Genomic DNA, 19,127 nt, shown 5'->3' on the forward strand with positions numbered 1-19,127 from the left:
TTAGTGTCACTGTCCAAATAAATACGTAGGTGAGTGTATCTAGTGTTATTGTTTGATCCGGCCAAACCCTTCCCTAACCTGGACAACTGTGGGCCAATTGTGCACCGCTACATGGGTCTCCCGATCGCGACAGAGCCTGGACTCGAACCCAGTGGCACAGCTAGCAGTGGCTTAAACCACTGCGCCACTCAGGAGGCCCGATCTTGTGTATTTTAAACCCATTTAGAATAATCCCTCCAACACAATCAACACACATCTCAGTGATTTCATTCCTTCTGCTAGGAATGATTGAATGACCTCAGGCTTTTTTTTCTTTTTTTTTCCCCCTCTATGTTTGTATTTCCTTGTATACACTGCCCAGTTGTTTTTCCAAAAGCAAATTTCTGTGGTTTGTGAGCTTGATTTCTGAGGAGGGAATATCCTGTTATACTAGAAGGGTGCGTGGCACCGAGCATTGGAGTGCCGGTTTGCCTGCAGCCTCTACTGCTGACAGTGGGCAGCGGGCAGTCTTCTCTCTCAGAGAGAGAGAATACCATTGCACCTAGGTAATTCATCTTGTGTTGTTCCTCGCAACAATGGGAAGCACAAATAATCAGTAAACACTGGGCCTTTAGTCCCTGCTCATTAAAAACCCATTGAGAGAGCCCGTTAAGTGTTACCGGGAACTTGACATCGCTCAGACAAAGAAAAGTGCTTTGCTGAACAATGCCGCTCCCCGATTCAAAGTGAAGCACTCGTAATTGTGTTTGTGAGCACACCTTGCCTTGTGTAGTTTCACGTGGCATTCCTCGAGCAAGCCCCTAACAGAGGTGCATTCGTCATCAGAAACTGTAGTTAAACAGCACTGTGTGCTACTGTTGCCTGAGCAAGGGATGTGTCTCTCAAATTGAGCTTAACACTGGTTTCCTTCTACAGACACCAAGCAGAATGGTATTAAACAGCTAGCTAGCCTGGCTCCTTCCTCCTGTCTCTCTGTCTTCAGTAACAACTGTAGTAGAGGGCGGCCAAGCTTCTGCAGTCTCAGGAGTTTACCTAATTATCCAGCATTAAGTCTAAATGGTAGGATTCCCTCTCTCATCCTAGTTTACTCCACATGGCTGCAATAAAGATTAGCCACTGTCTTGCAAATCATTAGGCTTTAGAGGTACTTCACCTCAGAGGGGCTGCAGGGGACTGAACCTGAAAGTGAGGCAGCAGCACGAGCTGCAATCCATATGGTCCTACACTGTACATCAACACAACACAAGACTAGGGGTGGGCGGAAACTTCCGGGGAGAATGATAGGCTACCGCCGGGCGGCAGGGCAGACAGACTGGGGTGGGCCAGTGGAATGTCAGTATGCCACAAGGGTTATTGTAATGAAAATGGGAGTTGGACACAACCAGCCAGCCAGCTAGCCCAGCACCACTGGGTTTTTTTATTTGCTAGGCTGTATAGAAAGTTCGGTGCTGACCCGATAAAAGATTAACTGGTACTTTAAAGTGTTTGTTTATGATCATTAGAGCTGTCGGGTTGTCTCACCACACTCCAAGGGCTCAGAACAATAGCAGTGCTGATGGTAATGCTGGCAATTTCCCTGTTTTTTCGCAGGTCACTGCCAGGGGATTCGCACCATTGTTGCAGTTTGCCTACACTGCTAAGCTGTTACTCAGCAGAGAAAACATCCAGGAGGTCATCCGCTGTGCCGAATTCCTGCGCATGCACAACCTGGAGGACTCGTGCTTTCGCTTCCTGGAGGCCCAGCTCCGCAGCGAGGAGGACGGCCTGCTGCTGTGCCGCAAGGTGGCGCCGGCCGAGGGGAACCACGAGCCCGAGGACGAGAGCATGCAGTCTGAGACGACAACAAAGGTTGCCTCCCCCCGGGTCCGGCGGCGCGCTGAATGCTTGGCCTCCTTGCGGCAAGCACCAGACGCGGACCAGCTAGCCATGGCGGTGCCCAGCGACTTCGCAGATGGACGGCTGGACTTCGACAGGCACGGATCGTCGGACCTCCCTCGCTGCCCCAAATACAGGAAGTACCAGTGGGCCTGCAACAAGCACAATAACGACACTTCCTCACACACCAGTACCTCAGGTTTTCCAAGCACATTATTATTTAAGCAGACCAGCGGTGGCATCAGCGACGGGGCGGTCCGGGACCAGAGTAGGCCGCCGGTGGCTCAAATCAAAGTGGAGCCTCGGGCAGAGGAAGAGGCCATCTCGCTGTGCTTGTCAGGGGACGAGCAGGATGGCCATGACAAGGACGATGTGACAGCCATGGAATTGGACAGTGTCCCAGTGGTATCCCCCTCTTCCGTCAAGAGGAGCAAGTCCCCCACCTGCCTCCGCGCCTTCTTCAAGAAAGGAACGGACCTGCCAGGTCTGCCCAACGTGTCACAACAGCTATTCGCCAACAGACTCGCCAGCGTCTGCCCCGAAGACAAAGAAACCACTCAGGGAGATCACAAAACAAAAGATTTCAGGCCTTTCACTGCAGTGGAGCTGGGCCTGTCTGTTACATCCCCAAAGGTAGTGGACGGCTTCCCTCCGATGCTGTCGTCGCTGAAGTCCGCCTCCTGCGACGGCGTTTGCAAACAGGAAGTGGAGCTGGACCGCCGCAGTGTCATCTTTTCCTCCCCAGGGGCCTGCGACCGTCTGGGAACCCCGGCGCATTCCTACCCTGGTGGGAACTCTTTGGAGATGGAGCTCTCAGAGCACACGCCAAAGAGTCTGTGGGCTGGTGCCAGCCAGTCCCTCCCCACCTCACAGACCTACTCTCCCAGCAGCGCCCCCACCCTCGCTTCCACCACCACAGAGCCCCCGCCGCTCCTCTGCCACCCGCGGCCCAACACCAGCTGCCCAGTACCAATCAAGGTGTGCACGCGCTCGCCGCCCTCCGAGACCCGCACGCGGACCTCCAGCTCCTGCTCCTCCTACTCCTACGCGGAGGACGGGAGCGGTGGCTCACCCTGCAGCCTGCCCCAGTTTGAGTTCTCCTCCTCGCCGTGCTCCAACGTGGCGATCCGCCTCGCCACCGACCAGCAGGACCAGGGCGTGATAGGGGGAGATGCCCTCTTCAACCAGGTGCGCCCCAAGATCAAGTGCGAGCAGTCGTACGGCACCAACTCCAGCGACGAGTCGGGATCCTTCTCCGAGGGTGACAGCGAGTCGTGCCGAGTCGAGCAAGGGCCAGAGGTGAGTGAATTTAACACTATCACACTGCCTTCTCTCATGTTGTACACAATGCCTCATACACCCAGTCCCACCTTGTAGACGAATCATCATCTCACAGTGACCTAGCTCTCTGTGTCTGCATTTACAGTCATTAGATCATCATGTAATTGAAGTGGGAGTCTTTTCTTTCAATAAAAGATTTACAGCAACGCCACCGTGAACAGAACAGGGGCACAGATGTGCCTTGATAATGTTAATCGGCTTTACGCACTGTTTGAGATCTGTGTAATGAGTTTGAATAGGAGCGAGGGTCCAAACCAGTCGCGCTCGCTAGAACAATCTGAGCCCACACACACACACGCACGCACACACTCCCGAGGATGCGGTGGTTGTGTCGAGGGCTGTGATTGGTTGATCCTATGGACAGGGAAGCGCTGGTGTGTGTAGAAGGGCTAATAGACAGATGTAGATGGCCGGAGCTGGGGAGGAGTCCGTGTTCTCTCTAAGGCCGGGGTCTGAAGACGTTCTCCTGTGGCTTTATCTCTGTCCCCCTAGCTGTCACAGGCTAAATAGCTGATATTATCCCTCCACAAACCGGACACCTCTAATCCAATTCCACACAATCTGCATCTGCTAATTGTTGAGACACCTCGCTGGGCATGTACACTGTATACATGTATGCTGTATCACCAAAACACCTGCACTACTTGACGGCGAATTTAGCCTTTGTTGTATTATAAACAAATATAGCTTATAATGTATGTGACAGATATACGCAAGGTAGGCTATGTTGTGTTATACACAGCTATAAAGCATATACAGTATGTTTGCGATAGCGATCGTACAATAGCAGCGTAATGAAACAGGATGTAGCTGTATTGTGCACGTGGTTTGGTGGAGGGGGGGGGGGGGGGGGGCTGCTCCGCGTTGTGTCATGATGAGACTGCATCCTGCAGCGCCTGGCGTGCTGCTGACAAGGATGGATGGCCAATCCCCTAATCATCGCCTAATCCATCTGGCCAGACAACCGATGTCCTCCAGGCTGACTGCAGAACAGGCCTGATGTTGTTGTTGATGTTGTCGTTTACTGTGAGGTCACGAAGGATAAATAGAATACAGCCTAGTCAAGTGGACAATTATAATCAGGATGGAAGTTGTTTTGTTCCATCCAAAGGAAATGTAAAATTATCCTTTTTTTCTTCACACAGAATGCCTCTGATGCCTCTTTCAATTTCATTTTGAAACTATTGCATCCGTAGCATTTGCTTTTGTTGTAGGCAGACGTGTTTTCTCTTTGCCTGGAAGATAAAGGCTCGCCGCTTCTCAGCCTGAGACCTTGAAGTGCGCAGGGAGCCGAGAGAGAGAGAAACTGGTGCGTTGCCATGGCGATCAGATTCACAGAGCCTAGTCCCTGTTTCGCCGGTGTTGGAGCCACATGACAGGGACTGTGGAAAGAACCCAGTCAGTCACTTCTTCTGTGCACAAACAGAGAGATTAACAGCCCTAGCAGTAATGTGTAATTATTACCTTAGTGGCACCCACACCCAGTGATTTATGGGCCGTTTGAAGGACTGTTGAGTGCTCTACTATAGACAATTGTAATTTACAGCGTTGAGCTGTCAAGGAAGAGAAAAGCAGCCCCAAAATGACTCTTCAGACATTTCCAGTTCCCTTTGTTATCTTGTATGAGTCAAAGAGTGTATGGAACACACACTACACTCTATTGTAGGCAGTCGATTAGCAGCGCACAATATCCACTGTCAGATCCAATGACTGTATATATGAATGGACAAAGTCACTGATCACGTGACACCATTCATTCCTATGTGAAGACTCAATAGCGCATTGAAGCCAAATGAAGTCAGTTAAGATGGCGTCTCATGGAGACATAACATGCGCAGTTTGAGCTACTCCAGGAAGTGACGTTGCAGGCTAGCTCAGTGCTGCCCCCTCTCTTTGACTAACTCAAGTTAAGGGCCGCCCGGGGTACTGCAGGCTGCCATTAGCAACTAAATTATCCTTGTAATTTCTTCTTTGTGCAATTAAAAAATGATTGGTTCAAGGACAAACATCTGGTGCATTAGAAGCAATTATTGGTACCGTGATTGTCTTCATTTGTATTTTTTTTTTACACAATTATTGACCATGAAGATTTCCATTCTTCCATTCACTATAATAGGGGGATCCTGTTTTCTGCTAACAATGCCTGCAGTGCCCGGTCGGCCTTGAACTTCCGTGGCTTCAATGAGAGGGGGCAGTCGTTCTCCCCTGGTCAGACCTCTATTGACCCGCATGGAGTTATATCTGCCTGCTGCTGATAAGATGGATTATGAATGAGGCTGGCTGGCTGTGCCTGGTCTCAGATGCTGCTGATAAGATGGATTATGAATGAGGTTGGCTGACTCTGCTTGGTCTCAGATGCTGCTGTGTGTGAGAGAACCTCTCACAGTAGTGCTGTTTGGTTTATTACATGTTCTTATGGATGGAGGCGTAGGAGAGCATTTACATAAGGAGCCTCAGTGTGGGGCCAAATCCCGCCGTGCTTTTTCCTCCAGCTTTATCTGGCAACAAAACTGCTACCTCATGCTTCCTGGGGCCCTCTTTTCCTTATTCCCCCCAGTGAGTCGGCTGTACAAACAAGCACAGCTCGCGTCCAGGGAGGGCTCTGCCATGCCTCTCCCTCTGTGTATTTGCAGAGCAAATGACAGGCAGACCGGGCCCCACTCAGGGAGAGCTCGGCAGGCAAGCGCCCAACGCTGCTGCTGTTGAAAATAGCTGCAGCCCCAGCGCTGGGAACAATGAATTCTGACAGGGAAGGAAGTTGTTAAACTGGAGGCTAGTCTGGCAGAGGGAGGCAATAGTCATTCAAGGTAGTCCGAGTCAAACAAGGTCTCCTGGCTGCTCCCAGTACTGAGGCTAGAGGGTGTTGCATACGAGCCCACATCTGGTAGCCACATTAGCAACACCCTCACACATAGCAGACACTACACTACTCTGGGCTAACTTTTTAATTGCCACAATTTTACACCTTAACTGTATTTCTACTGCTTCCCAGCTGGACAACATCATACATAGTGAATCGGTCAATAGGGTCAGGAGAGGCCCCTCTGTAACATGGACCATGGCCCGGATCATAAAGAGTCTCAGAGGAGTGAGTGCTGATCTACGATCAGTTTTGCCTTTTCAGATCATAATGAATCCGATTATGTGAACAGGGGGAGCTGATCCTAGATCAGCACGCTTTGTGAATACGGAACCCAGTACAGCACCACCAGCCAATGTTTTTGCACTATACACCCACAGAGGAGGAAGCAGAGATGGAATGCACAGTGATAAAGGAGATGGAATTCACAGTGATAAAGGAGGTGGAATTCACAGTGAATAAGGAGATGGAATTCACAGTGAATAAGGAGATGGAATTCACAGTGATAAAGGAGATGGAATTCACAGTGAATAAGGAGATGGAATTCACAGTGATAAAGGAGATGGAATTCACAGTGAATAAGGAGATGGAATTCACAGTGATAAAGGAGATGGAATTCACAGTGAATAAGGAGATGGAATTCACAGTGATAAAGGAGATGGAATTCACAGTGATAAAGGAGATGGAATTCACAGTGAATAAGGAGATGGAATTCACAGTGATAAAGGAGATGGAATTCACAGTGATAAAGGAGGTGGAATTCACAGTGAATAAGGAGATGGAATTCACAGTGATAAAGGAGATGGAATTCACAGTGAATAAGGAGATGGAATTCACAGTGATAAAGGAGATGGAATTCACAGTGAATAAGGAGATGGAATTCACAGTGATAAAGAGGATGGAATTCACAGTGATAAAGAAGATGGAATTCACAGTGATAAAGGAGATGGAATTCACAGTGAATAAGGAGATGGGATTCACAGTGATAAAGGAGATGGAATTCACAGTGATAAAGGAGAATTAAAGGGCTGAGACCTTTTTCTCTGTCTTTCTTTCTTTCTTTTTCTCTCTCTTTCTCCCCCCCCCTCGCTCTCTCTCTCTCTCTCGCTATCTCTCTCCCTGTGTAGGCGTTAAGCTCAGTCTAACTGTCTGGTCACAGTATGCTGCAAATATTGATCTGAGAGTGAGGTGGGAGTGATAGGGAAGTAGAGTTGATATATTAGCAGCACAATGTTTCCTATCTCGCCCACCACCAAATGTTAACCCCTGAATGAACGTGTGACACAGGAAGCGCACAAACCTAAATATCACTTCTGTTATTTCTATTATAGTCTAAAGTAAAAAAAAAATTAAAAAAAACTCCTTGCTCCACCCTTGTTATGATGCATCTGTGGTCTCAATAATTTGTGGCATACAGTGTAAACCACATTATACTGATTTGGTGCAGCCTTTTTTATTTTCTTTTGTAGGTTTCGTTATTTGTCTTGTGTGCAGACAGAGCCAGGCTGTTGTTGTGCCCAATGGGGAACGGTCGGATGCTGGGGCTGGCAGCTGAGATCCAACAGGCTCTGTGTCAGCTTTAAAGCCAGCTGGGGTGCTGCCACTTTGCCTTCCATCCCCTGGGACCTGGCGTCCTGCAGTAACAGTACCCACAGACACACAGCCCATCTCTTCACCACAGAGCCTCTCTAACTCATCTCCCATAGGGGGTTCCGGCAACAGCGTTTGTTTACGGTGGAAAAAGCAATACGATACTAAACGGAGTTCTGTAACAACATGATCTTCTCCCAGATCTTCATAGGATGCATAATGCTCTAATCACATTATAAACCAACAAGTGATTTATCACTGTGTAACTGGGAGCACATAGTATATAATCAACATAGAAAGACGCTAGTGTTCACATTCATGTTTATCGTACTCGCCAGATAAAGGTCTCTTTTTGATGCAGAGACAGAGCCACAGTCACAAGAGCAGCGCTGTAGAAATCAGGAATAACTAGTGGGAGACAGTTAGACCTGAAAAACAAGCCAGAGTGCGTGGCCATTTTAGTCAATTGCTTCACCTTTCAGAAATAAATAGCTCTGAAAATTGGAAGTACAGATGTAGGATCTTAATTTGAGCCAGTTTTCTACAGCAGGAAAATATTCCTGCAGCAACAGGAAATGTGGATTATTATGTACATTATAATTAGTGGACATGTTTTGTAGGGGTTGATACATTTTTTTGTTAGGTGAAATCAAGTCTGACATTTTAAAGTGGAAATTACAAACTTTAGAAGCCTTTTTAAATCTTGAATACACTACAAATGAGCATTTCCTGCTCTGCAGGAAAATTCTCAGCAACAAAAGAGAATCAAATTAAGATCCTACATCTGTATTTATTGCCTCAGGGCTTGTGTCAATAGCTAGGAAGGAACACAGTAGTAGGTGGCTTTGCATGCCTCTCTCATGCACAGTACGCTGCAGTGTTAAACTCCCTCCCAGGGTTCAACGTGGGTCACCAACCCTACAGATGAGGACTGGCAGTCAGGCTGTACAGAACCCACTGACCCCAGGCGTTGGCCGTCATCATCGGGCCGCCCCCACCATCTGACTCCTAAGGCTCGGCCCAAGTCTGGACCTGCAGGCAGCCAGATGCCCAGCCTCTCTCTGTGTGTCTGAGGGGAGAGGGAAGTAGGGTAAAGAGGCAGTGCACACACAGTGCCGCCCGGGTAACAGATAAGCCCTACTTTTCACTCTGGACCTATTTGCAGCATAGTGACCCAGAGAAAGAGTGAGTCTGGGGGGAATAGAGGGGGAAGAGGAGAGGAAGGAAAGACAGAAGGGGAAAGGGGGGAAAAGAAAGTTAGTGAGAATCCAGAACACATTGGGTCTGAATTAATTACTGCCGTCAGAGCTGCTGCTGGACTGATTCTCCTGGTGGAGCCACTAAATATATCCTAGATACCCACGAACGAAGAAAAAAGAAAAGAACATTACAAGGTCGCTCGCTGTGGAGAGGTAGCTCTACATCTCCTTCCTCCCCTAGCCTGTCTCAGGGAAAGAGCCCCCCATCAGGACTGGTCACTCCATAGACCTCTATAACTAGTGGTTACTAGATGGCGCTCAATGGGGCCATCATCACCGGCAGAGTCATCTTCTGTTTGTTTTCAGATCACATAGAGCAGGCAGGATGTGGATGTGTTCCATTGCCCTCCCTCTCTTTCTGCCTTCATTCTCTCTGTAGCTACTGTCGTACCCTGGCTGGTAGTGGGAGGGAGCCTGCAGGGCCTAGTGTGGCCTTGAAATCTCCTCCCATTATTTATTCATGTGTTTGCATGCAGCGGCCAGATGAGAAATAGGCTCAACGGCTCGGAGGACTGAGGGCTTCTAATGAGGAAATTCAAGCCTGTCTCTCTGGGATAAATTGACATCTAGATTTGCTCTTCAATGGAGAGTGATTTCGATGTGCTCGTGAATAGGCAACTTGCTTTGTCCCTTGAAGTGCAGCACTTACCCAGGTGATGCCGTATATCTCGGCTCACTGTCGTGTGTGTGTGTATGTGTGTGTGTGTGTGTGTGTGTGTGTGTGTGTGTGTGTGTGTGTGTGTGTGTGTGTGTGTGTGTGTGTGTGTGTGTGTGTGTGTGTGTGTGTGTGTGTGTGTGTGTGTGTGTGTGGTAGCTTGAGGGAGTGTAAGCAGGCTCCAGCCCAGTCCATTGTCCTCTAGTCTTCTGTTTTAGTGGGGCTCAGTTTGCAGTCACGAGGGGCTTTTGGATTCTCCATCTGGCCCTGGTTCAGCAGCCAGGTACAGAGAGAACGGGGAGACATTTCTCCTCACCCCTCCCTCCCTCCTATCCCTCCTCGCCGTTTGACTTTGTTCTTGACGTGCTCCAGAGAGGCAGCCGCGGGGAGAGAGAGCAGAGCGGAAGAGAGCAGCAGCTCATCTCATCTTGGCAAAAGCTCTCTGGCTGTCTTCCTCTGGCTCTTTGTTATTCCTCCTCGCCTCCCTCTCTCTGCCATCCTGTTTCTTTCTCTCCTTACTTCTCCCCCCCCCAAGCTACTCTGCTACGGCTCCCTGGTGCTGTGAGGTACCGCTGGGGTATGTCGGTATCAGAAGGTTTGTGAGCACCTAAGGGAACAGAAAGAATCAGGCGATCTATTGATGCTTTGTGGGAGGAAAAATCACACCCTCGTGGATATTGGCAGCAAATCCATGGAAATAATGTATCGTGATTTTGCAATTATCTGTATTTTATAGCCAATGATTTTTCTCCGGATTAGTGTTGCACTATGTGACTGAAGGTGTCAAAGAAAGTATGGCTTTGCGTGTTTCTTTTGTTCTGCAGTCCCTGTGGACTATTGTAGGTTGATAGTATAGATCTGGCCTGTTTGCCTCCCCGCCTAAAGTTTGTAGTGTTTTGTGTCAAAAAAGACGGTAAAATCACCAGGAATTCAGCAACAAATGTGTTAAATTCAGGAAATCTGTTCCCAAGTATTCCCATGAATAGAAAAAGAGACATATGTGATCGTGTCTCAATGTTATTCAACTTATGAAATGATTGTTATTTTCAAATACAATCTATTTTTGGGCTTAGTTGGGGGTCAATTTGCAGTGTACAAATTATTATGATTATGTTCCGTTCCTCCAACCATCTGCTCCGACAAAAAACGTCCCATGGCTGAATCTAGTTGCCTACCCCTAGTATAGATGTTACATATCATGCCCTACAGATATCACCTGACACCATTATGGATGGGGGTGACAAGTCCCTGCCTGTCCCTCCTCGATCTGTCACGCTGGCACCTCTCCAGGCTAGCAGGGACAGATGGAGAGACACTCATTTCTTGGATCACGTTGTCTCCCTCTGCCCGAGAATAGGTTACACGATGTTCAATATTTCAGGTTGAGAGAGAGAGAGAGAGAGAGTGCTGAAGGCTTTACATGTGTATGTAAGTCACATTCTCTATTTCTGGTGCTGACGGCACTCTGGCACCATCTTGTGGTAAAATGTGGCTGACCGTTTTTGACATGTACATAAAGTCTAATCAGCAAGGGTTCGTCAAACTGTTACATGTTCATTCACATTCATGTTAATTCATATTCATGTTCATTCACATTCATGTTAATTCACATTCATGTTCATTCACATTCATGTTCATTCCATATTCAATTCAAAAGTGAACGCAGTATCACGTCAGATGTGAAAAGTCATTTTTGTAATTTCTTTATTTTGCAGGTTAAGCTTCCTTTCCCTGTCGATCAAATCACAAATCTTCCACGGAACGACTTCCAAATGATGGTCAAAATGCACAAACTGACCTCAGAGCAGCTGGAGTTCATCCACGACGTCCGGCGGCGGAGTAAGAACCGCATCGCAGCGCAGCGCTGCCGCAAGAGGAAGCTGGACTGCATCATGAACCTGGAGTGTGAGATCAGAAAACTGGTGAGTGTGTCTCTAGCCATGTCTCTCTCATAGATACACTGTGCACACCAGAGGAGGCTGGTGGGAGGAGCTATAGGAGGACGGGCTCGTTGTAATGGCTGGAATGAAATGAATGGAGTCAAACATGTGGTTTCTATATGTTTGATGTGTTCGACACCGTTCCATTCCAGCCATTACAACGAGCCCGTCCTCCTACAGCTCCTTCCACCAGCCTCCTCTGGCGCATACAGTACTACAGCACATAGTGTGTGGACCTACTGGCATGTAAAGTAGTAGAACCATGTGACGTCTATATAGTACCGTTCTCTCCCTGGACTAATGATAACTGTTGGCTCCCGAGTGGCACAGCGGTCTAAGGCACGGCATCTCAGTGCTAGAGGCGTCACTACAGACCCTGGTTAAATCCCGGGCTGTCTCACAACTGGCCGTGATCGGGAGTCCCGTAGGGCGGCGCACAATTGGCCCAGCGTCGTCCGGGTTAGGGTAGGATTTGGCCTGGGGTAGGCCGTCATAGTAAAATAAGAACTAGTAACCAAAATAATTCTTTGTGAGCCTTGACAGATTTTCACCATTTCAACTGTCCACGAGAGATTGTGTAACAAAAACCATATTAGATTATTATTACAGCCTACTGACTTGCCCAGTTAAATAAAAATACATAAAAAATACTATGTTGACAGTGCAACAAGCATTACCTTGGGATAGAGTGATATTAATTACATCAACACCGTGTCAGCACTTTCACGCTGGCCGACTGCCCTCTAGCTGCCAAGCTGTCAAAGTACAGCAATGTGTGTAGGGGGAAGAATATTAAGAGCAGAGCATCCGCAGTAGAGGGCTGGCTGTATGTCTCTCTTCCTACATCCTCGCCTCCACGTTTCCATGGCATCGCGGCAGGTGGTCTCTCACAGGCAGCCAGTATGCTTTTGTTCCATGATGGGGGTGGAGCTGCGGGCCTTTGATGTGTTGTGTGTGTCAGCCACACACACATATACACACACGAGTGCTTTACACTCCACAGTGGACTGACAGCCTTCCCCTTGATGTCACCCAGCAGCATCCTAGATATGAGAACAATTTCATCATCTCAAACCCCTTTCCACCACCTGTTCCCATGTTACCTCAGTGCACACAGCATCCCGGAAATGCTTGCTCATCACAAACCTTATCAAAAGCATGCATTATTTAATATAAGCTCAGTGAGCAAGCAATAAAGCTAGGTCATGTGAACTCTTTTATGTTGATACAAAGAGGTGAATGTCATGTAGTAATGTGTCTATGTCACGCTGTTGCTATAGGTAGTATGAAGCATTTATAGAACGTCGACTGTGCAGCTGCAGTGTCAAAGTGCATCACAGTATGTACAGCGTGTCTCTTTGCTCCTTGTCAGACCACAGCTCATGACACTAGTCCTAATATTTCCTTGTGTGTCCACCAGGTGAACGAGAAGGACAAGCTGCTGACGGAGAGGAACCAGCTGAAGGAGTGTATGGGTGAGCTGTGGGAGAACTTCTCCTGTCTATCCCAGGAAGTGTGCAGGGACGTGCAGCTGAGCCCCGAGCAGGTCCAGTCCCTGAACCACTACTGCCCGGTCCTGAAGCCCGGCACCACCAACACCACCACCACTGCCAGCAATGCTGCCTCCAACAGCATTGACCTCACCACCCACTCCGGCTCAGCCACCCCGGAGCCCAGCTTCCTCAAGTCCCCCGGGCCCTCAGAGAGCGAGCCTGACTCGGTCATGGGGAATGGGGCTGACGGGGGGGCGGCCAGCAACGAGGCGGAAGGCCAGGAGACGAGGTTATACATGGAGGCGGGGCTCTCGTTCAATGAACAGTCCAATCAGACAGTGACGGTAGACTTCTGCCAGGAAATGACTGATAAATGTACAACTGATGAACAGCCAAGAAAGGATTGTACTTAGTAAACGGTGGTTTTAATATCTGTGTTTTTATTATTTAATTTTTTGTTTTGATTTTCTTCTGACAAGCCCCTTTCTCGGGGTTGTTGAGATGGTCAGCCTTGGCCAGTGTCCTTTGAAAATATTTTTTGTTTGTATGTCTTTTTGGTTGTCTTTTTAAAGGTTGACACTACAGTTGTCTTAAGAGCAGCAATACTGTTCTCCAGGTATTCTCCTCTCTGTAACCATGACAGAGTGGGAACTTTTCACACAAAACTCCTCTTACAATGGTGCTACACCGTGTTCGGGCAGGCAGCGATCTCCACAGTGTTCTTTATCCATGTATTACAGTCTACTCACAGGGATGGGCAAAGATCACATCTTCAATTCAAACCTCAATGGACCTAACAGCAGCTCGCTTTGTCTCTCGATCAACCTACAGTTTCTATCTCCCTGTCTCTCCTCTCTCTATTTCTCTCACTCTCCCTTTCTATGTCTCTCTCCCAATCGCTCTCCTACTCCGTCTATTTTCTATCAATCTATTTCTACCTCTTAACACTTTCGCTCTCTGTATTACCTCTCTCTCTTGCTTATTCTCTCACTCTCTCTCGGTGGCCCTTGTCACAGCAATTCAAACTCAGGAAGAAATCTTCTGAATGTTCGATATGATTCATGAAAATAAGAATACAGCTTCTGTACATGAGAGATTTACGAAGCAGTTAGACTGTAAATGTTCATATGCAAAAATGTCTTCTACTTCACTCATTTGCATTTTTCTGTACAGCAAAACAATGTGTACAGACAGTACCTAAACATTCCTCCTTTGCCTTCCGCAGCACTGAAACGAAAGAGAAAAACAAACGGTTAAGTAACCCCACCAGGGTTGGGGTCAATTCCATTTCAATTCCAGTCAATTCAGGAAGCACACTGAATTCCAACTCTCTTGACGTTTTTTCAATGAGGAAAACGTGAAATTGGAATTGCAGTTTGGTTTACTTTCTGAATTAACTGGAATTGAAATGGAATTGACCCCAATCCTGGTTCCCACACATCAGCAATACCATTGTATTTGGATGTTGTAATGGTAACTTTCAAGTGCTTGCTTGGGCAGAACGTATAATGTATATAGTATGGAGCATGGTGACTGTCACAGTAATATTATACAAATAGAAGCTTAGACGTTTCTTTTCACTGGGGTTTTTGCTAAGGGAAAATATTTGCTTTGCTGTTTCCTGCCTAAAGGAAAATTCCCCATAAGGGTGGGTGTTCTTAAACTCAGGAAATTAGCTTGTGACACACACTCAGACACGCACACACAAACATTCATTTCAGAGCCCCTTGCATGAAAATGTGGATGTTGCTGGCAAGGACAGTGTAAGTATGTTATTAACCAGTGGCTCAAGCCACATCCATTCCAACTTTGACACCACTTTAAATGTGAAAACGAGTTTCAGCTTGTTGTGTTTTTGAGGAAACTTTATTTCTTCTTATCAGTATTTAAAGATGCTATACGTATGATGGGGGGAAACTCTCACACACACCCTTTGGATTTCTTCGGTGTTATGTTTCAATGTTGTCAAGGAATGTGTGAGTAGACATCTTCTCAAGCTGAGGGATAGCTATTCTGTCTGCAACACAAAGAAAACAGACACAAAACATTTATATTTACCAAGGATACTTTATCCTAATGAATCTGTGCTCAATTCAGGCTCTTTCCTTCCAGCACCAGATGCTTAGTTGTAACTAGTTCTAATAGCACTTCATAGAGGGTTTATGTCAGGTTCAGAACCCTGAAAAGTCTGATACCGAAACACTTGAATTGGCACTTAAATGAAAACATCTTATTGAATGTTAATATTGATATAAATATCTCCATGAAGACATTACATTTTTAAGAACTACAGTAAACAGGGTTATTAACAAAAAAGGAAGCTAACATAATATTGAGAGTGTTCACATCTTATATTTGTAATTCTTTAAGAATTGAATAAGCTAATTGAGACTTCAGTTCATGTGAAAGCACTGTGTGTGTCACCATCAAACTGATTGAGTAACAATCATATGATATAGTAACATGTTTGCCCTGGTTGTACATTTGTTGAAAACATCATATTCTGTGATGTGAATGCATGCCCCTGTATATTTTACCTAGTTAGTTTGTCTAGCTTACGTTTGCTTCTAATGATAGTCCTCAGCTAAATGATTTACTCTGTCTTTTGTTGATTAACCATATTTACATTTATAATGTAAATATACAGAAATACTTTTCTTATCTGTTCAACAGTCAGAGATGTGCTTGAAAATACAGAATACAAGAAAATAGAGCCATAACCTATGAAGAGGAGTGAATTCAATTGGAATATAAAGCTTTGCTCATAACTTTAACTTCATTCAGGACGAAAAGCTATACAGTTTGTCGGAAAGAGCGATAATACAACTGTATATATTGAGGAGTCTGCTAATTCCTCTTGGCGTTACTCTGCTGCCCCCTGTTGGACACAGTTATGTAGTTCTCCAATCAGTCCTGACTGAGAACAAACATTGTGGTATTAGAGTGCTCTGTGTTTTGCGGTGTGTTTGCTAGTCTGATTATTTGACCATACACCTAAATTTCCCTAAGGTTGTAGCTAGACTCATATACAGTCTCACACAGAGAACCACAAGCATACGCACAAATATGAATACATACACACACGATGCATGTCGTAACGGCATCCTTGCTTAAAGGCTTCAGTCTAGAGCAGTTGTGATTGCCTGTTGAAATTGTTTGCGAGGTTATTTTTCCACTTTGCTCTGATTCATATGCTACCACTGAAGTGGAACAGTATTCATCCCCATTATCAGATACAAAACAGAAAACGAAAGATAGATGGATTCAAGTGGACATTTGTGCAAAACATATGCAATTCCCGACTTTTTCTTACTCGTTTTTGAAGTAAATGGGAAAAGCATGACGTTCCACCAGAAAAAGCACACTCACTAGGCTACACTTTGACAAATGTCAAATCCTGGGAAAATTTATTGAAATGCATCAAGTTTATATTGTCCTCCATCAAAGCTAGACCAATAGATATCCTTCTATCTGTTTTTAGATGTCCTTATAATGCTATTATGATTACTGTTGATGTTCTTTGGATAGCAATGAGTGCCACGCATATTTCTGGTGTGTAGGCTACTGTACGTAACATTTCTAATTCCTCATCGTTTTTTTTTTGCTCTACCATGAGAGCCCCCTGGATTCATGTAAAGGCTGGTTGGTGGATGCAGATACATGAAGAGTTTTTAAAGCCTCACCATCCCTCCAGTCATTTGACAGTCCAGTCCATACCTCTTAGCCCTCTAGCCTTGAGAGAGCTGCTCCATGCCTGATATGCTGTGTGTGGTGTTACTATGGTGGCCAGTGTGTGAAATTAGAGCACGGCCACCTCAACGGTCACCCGCCCCCAAGCATTTCCAGGTGAAATAAGCTTGTTGTGTCATCATCTCAATCACACGGTGATTCGTCTGGTTAACTTTAACCAGGATCAGTCATTGCTCTTGTACATCGTCTCAGGGTGCCAAGTGATTTTATTTCTCAATTTCCGAATTTGGAGCAGACCTTTGTAACTTTAGCTGGTTTTTATGTTTGCTTTGATGTTTTGGGCTTTGCTTTGAGTGTGTGAAAGTATAGCTTTAAACTCTGGTTTTATATTCCCGAAGCTTATTTCTACCAATGCAAATACTGTGTAATGAGCTTGGCCCGATACAGATCAACCCCATCAAGAGGCTGCAGAGAGTACACAATACATTGGAGTACAAATATGAATAATTGAAATATGTTTTGGTAATACATTTCGTTATTAGTTGGATTTCCCTCAAGTTCTTTACCTCTGCAGTTTTTTTTACAAGCCAAACACACAACAACAACAAAAAATCCATGTAATTTGATTTGTTAACTGGCTTTGGTTGTTAGTTGGTGGATGTTTGTTGTGAAACTAGGTGCATTGAATGCATTGTCTTTTTAAAACCCTTTTGCGCTCTATTATTTTCTCGTTTAGTTGAACTTTTGTTTGTTTTAGTTTTTCTGTGCTGCTTCTCTGAAAAAAAAAAACACTGTCTCTCCAACTCCAAAGTTTGTTGTTTTGAAAAGATGAACAAAACTTGCCTTTTTCACATATTGCTCAACTTTATAATACAGTATACTGGTATCCTGATTACATGCACAGGCTGAGACCATTTTAGGAGTAAAAGAAAAGTTAAATATGTTTACAAAAAGGTGTGTTTATTCAATTTGCCATGTATATAGAAATTGGTAGGTTAAAATTGGACTGATGGTTAGTGTTTTTACATTTGTAAACCGAAAACGATGTGTTTCCTCAACTTGTCTTTTCATTCAACTGGGGGTGTTTCAGAGTTACATGGATACAAGTGCACCTCCGATTTTTGCCTTAGAATTTGCAGAGGTCATAGTTCACATTCAAGTGAAGTGAGTGTATGCAGGGGCCTACGCCCCCCATTTCTGAGTAACCACCAGTGCGGACTTTCTCACACTTATCTACCTGTGAAATCCTTCATACCTCTCATAATTGGTCAATGACTGTATCAGCAAACTGCATCAGGTGGGTTTTTTTTACATGCTTTTTACACAGATTATATGGATTATTGTATTAGTAGATTTTGGTGCATCATAATAACTAGTAATAACTCTTAAGCTTGTAGTCACAAAGTTGTTTTTCTCTCTCGTTTTTCTAGAAGACTGTTTTGTGTTAATATTGTCAATTTGAAATAACTGTTATTTGCTTATTCTCTACTTAACTTGTTCATTTTTAAATGCTACACAACCCTAATGAATTCAAATGACTTAATAACCATTGTAAATACAGTGTTGTGTAAACCCCATTTTCATTCATTTCAATTGCTAGTGTTATATAAATGACATTTTTTGTCTAGACACCATTTCTGTTTATGAAATAAAGAAACATATCATGTATATTATTTTTGTCATTTTTTTATATCTGCAAATGCAAATAAATATCGTTTACTTCGTCATATTCTTTCACTAAATCATAATCTGTGCTTTTAAGGTGTAATTCTAAATTAATCAAAGGTATTATGGATTATCTGATTAAAATAATATCAGATTTGAAATATGGTGTAATATAGTCACATAAGAAGAGGACCCAAGTGTTTCTTGTCCCTATGCACAGTGAGAAAGATGGGAAGTTTGGGAGGCAAAGAAAAGTCCAAGAGCCACAGTTGGAGAGTTGCAGAACTTGGTCACATCTTGAGGTCACCAAGTCTCTAAATCTAAAATTAGACGCCACCTCCATGCCAAAAGGCTATTTGGAAGGGTTTCTATTAAAAAAAGGCCTGTATTGTGAGGAACCAACAATTGTAAACACCTAAAGTTTGCTAAATGGCATTGGCACTTGGATTGGAACCAGGTGCTATGGTCAGATGAGATTAAAATAAAGCTCTTTGGCCACGAGTGATCGGTTTGGCCTCGAAAGAAGGATGTATATGTAGAAAATACCCCATACCTACTGTAAAATATGGCGGGGAATATTTAATGTTATGGGGCTGTTTTGCTTCCACTGGTACTGGGGCCCTTGTTAAGGTCCACGAGCTCTACCAAGTACCAGGACATTTTAGACAAAAACCTGGTTGCCTCTGCCAGAACACTGAAACTTGGTCGCAAGTGGATCTTCCAGCAAGACAATCACCCCAAACACACCACAAAATCAAC

The 19,127-nt window shown here is 45.3% G+C and overlaps 1 protein-coding gene across 2 annotated transcripts in view; it reads left to right on the forward strand.

Moving 5' to 3' along the window:
• Nucleotides 1-18,371, forward strand: part of LOC139582239 (transcription regulator protein BACH2-like) — a 136,752-nt gene extending 118,381 nt beyond the window's left edge. For both annotated transcript variants that reach the window (XM_071412217.1, XM_071412218.1), the window contains exons 3-5: nucleotides 1,591-3,174; nucleotides 11,296-11,502; nucleotides 12,941-18,371. In XM_071412217.1, the coding sequence (XP_071268318.1) occupies nucleotides 1,591-3,174; nucleotides 11,296-11,502; nucleotides 12,941-13,426 (2,277 nt within the window). In that variant the 3' untranslated portion in view covers nucleotides 13,427-18,371. The remainder of the gene's footprint in view (nucleotides 1-1,590; nucleotides 3,175-11,295; nucleotides 11,503-12,940) is intronic.
• Nucleotides 18,372-19,127: the final 756 nt, after the last annotated feature.

Source organism: Salvelinus alpinus, chromosome 8 (assembly GCF_045679555.1).
Source record: "Salvelinus alpinus chromosome 8, SLU_Salpinus.1, whole genome shotgun sequence".
In the NCBI taxonomy this organism is placed as follows: domain Eukaryota; kingdom Metazoa; phylum Chordata; class Actinopteri; order Salmoniformes; family Salmonidae; genus Salvelinus; species Salvelinus alpinus.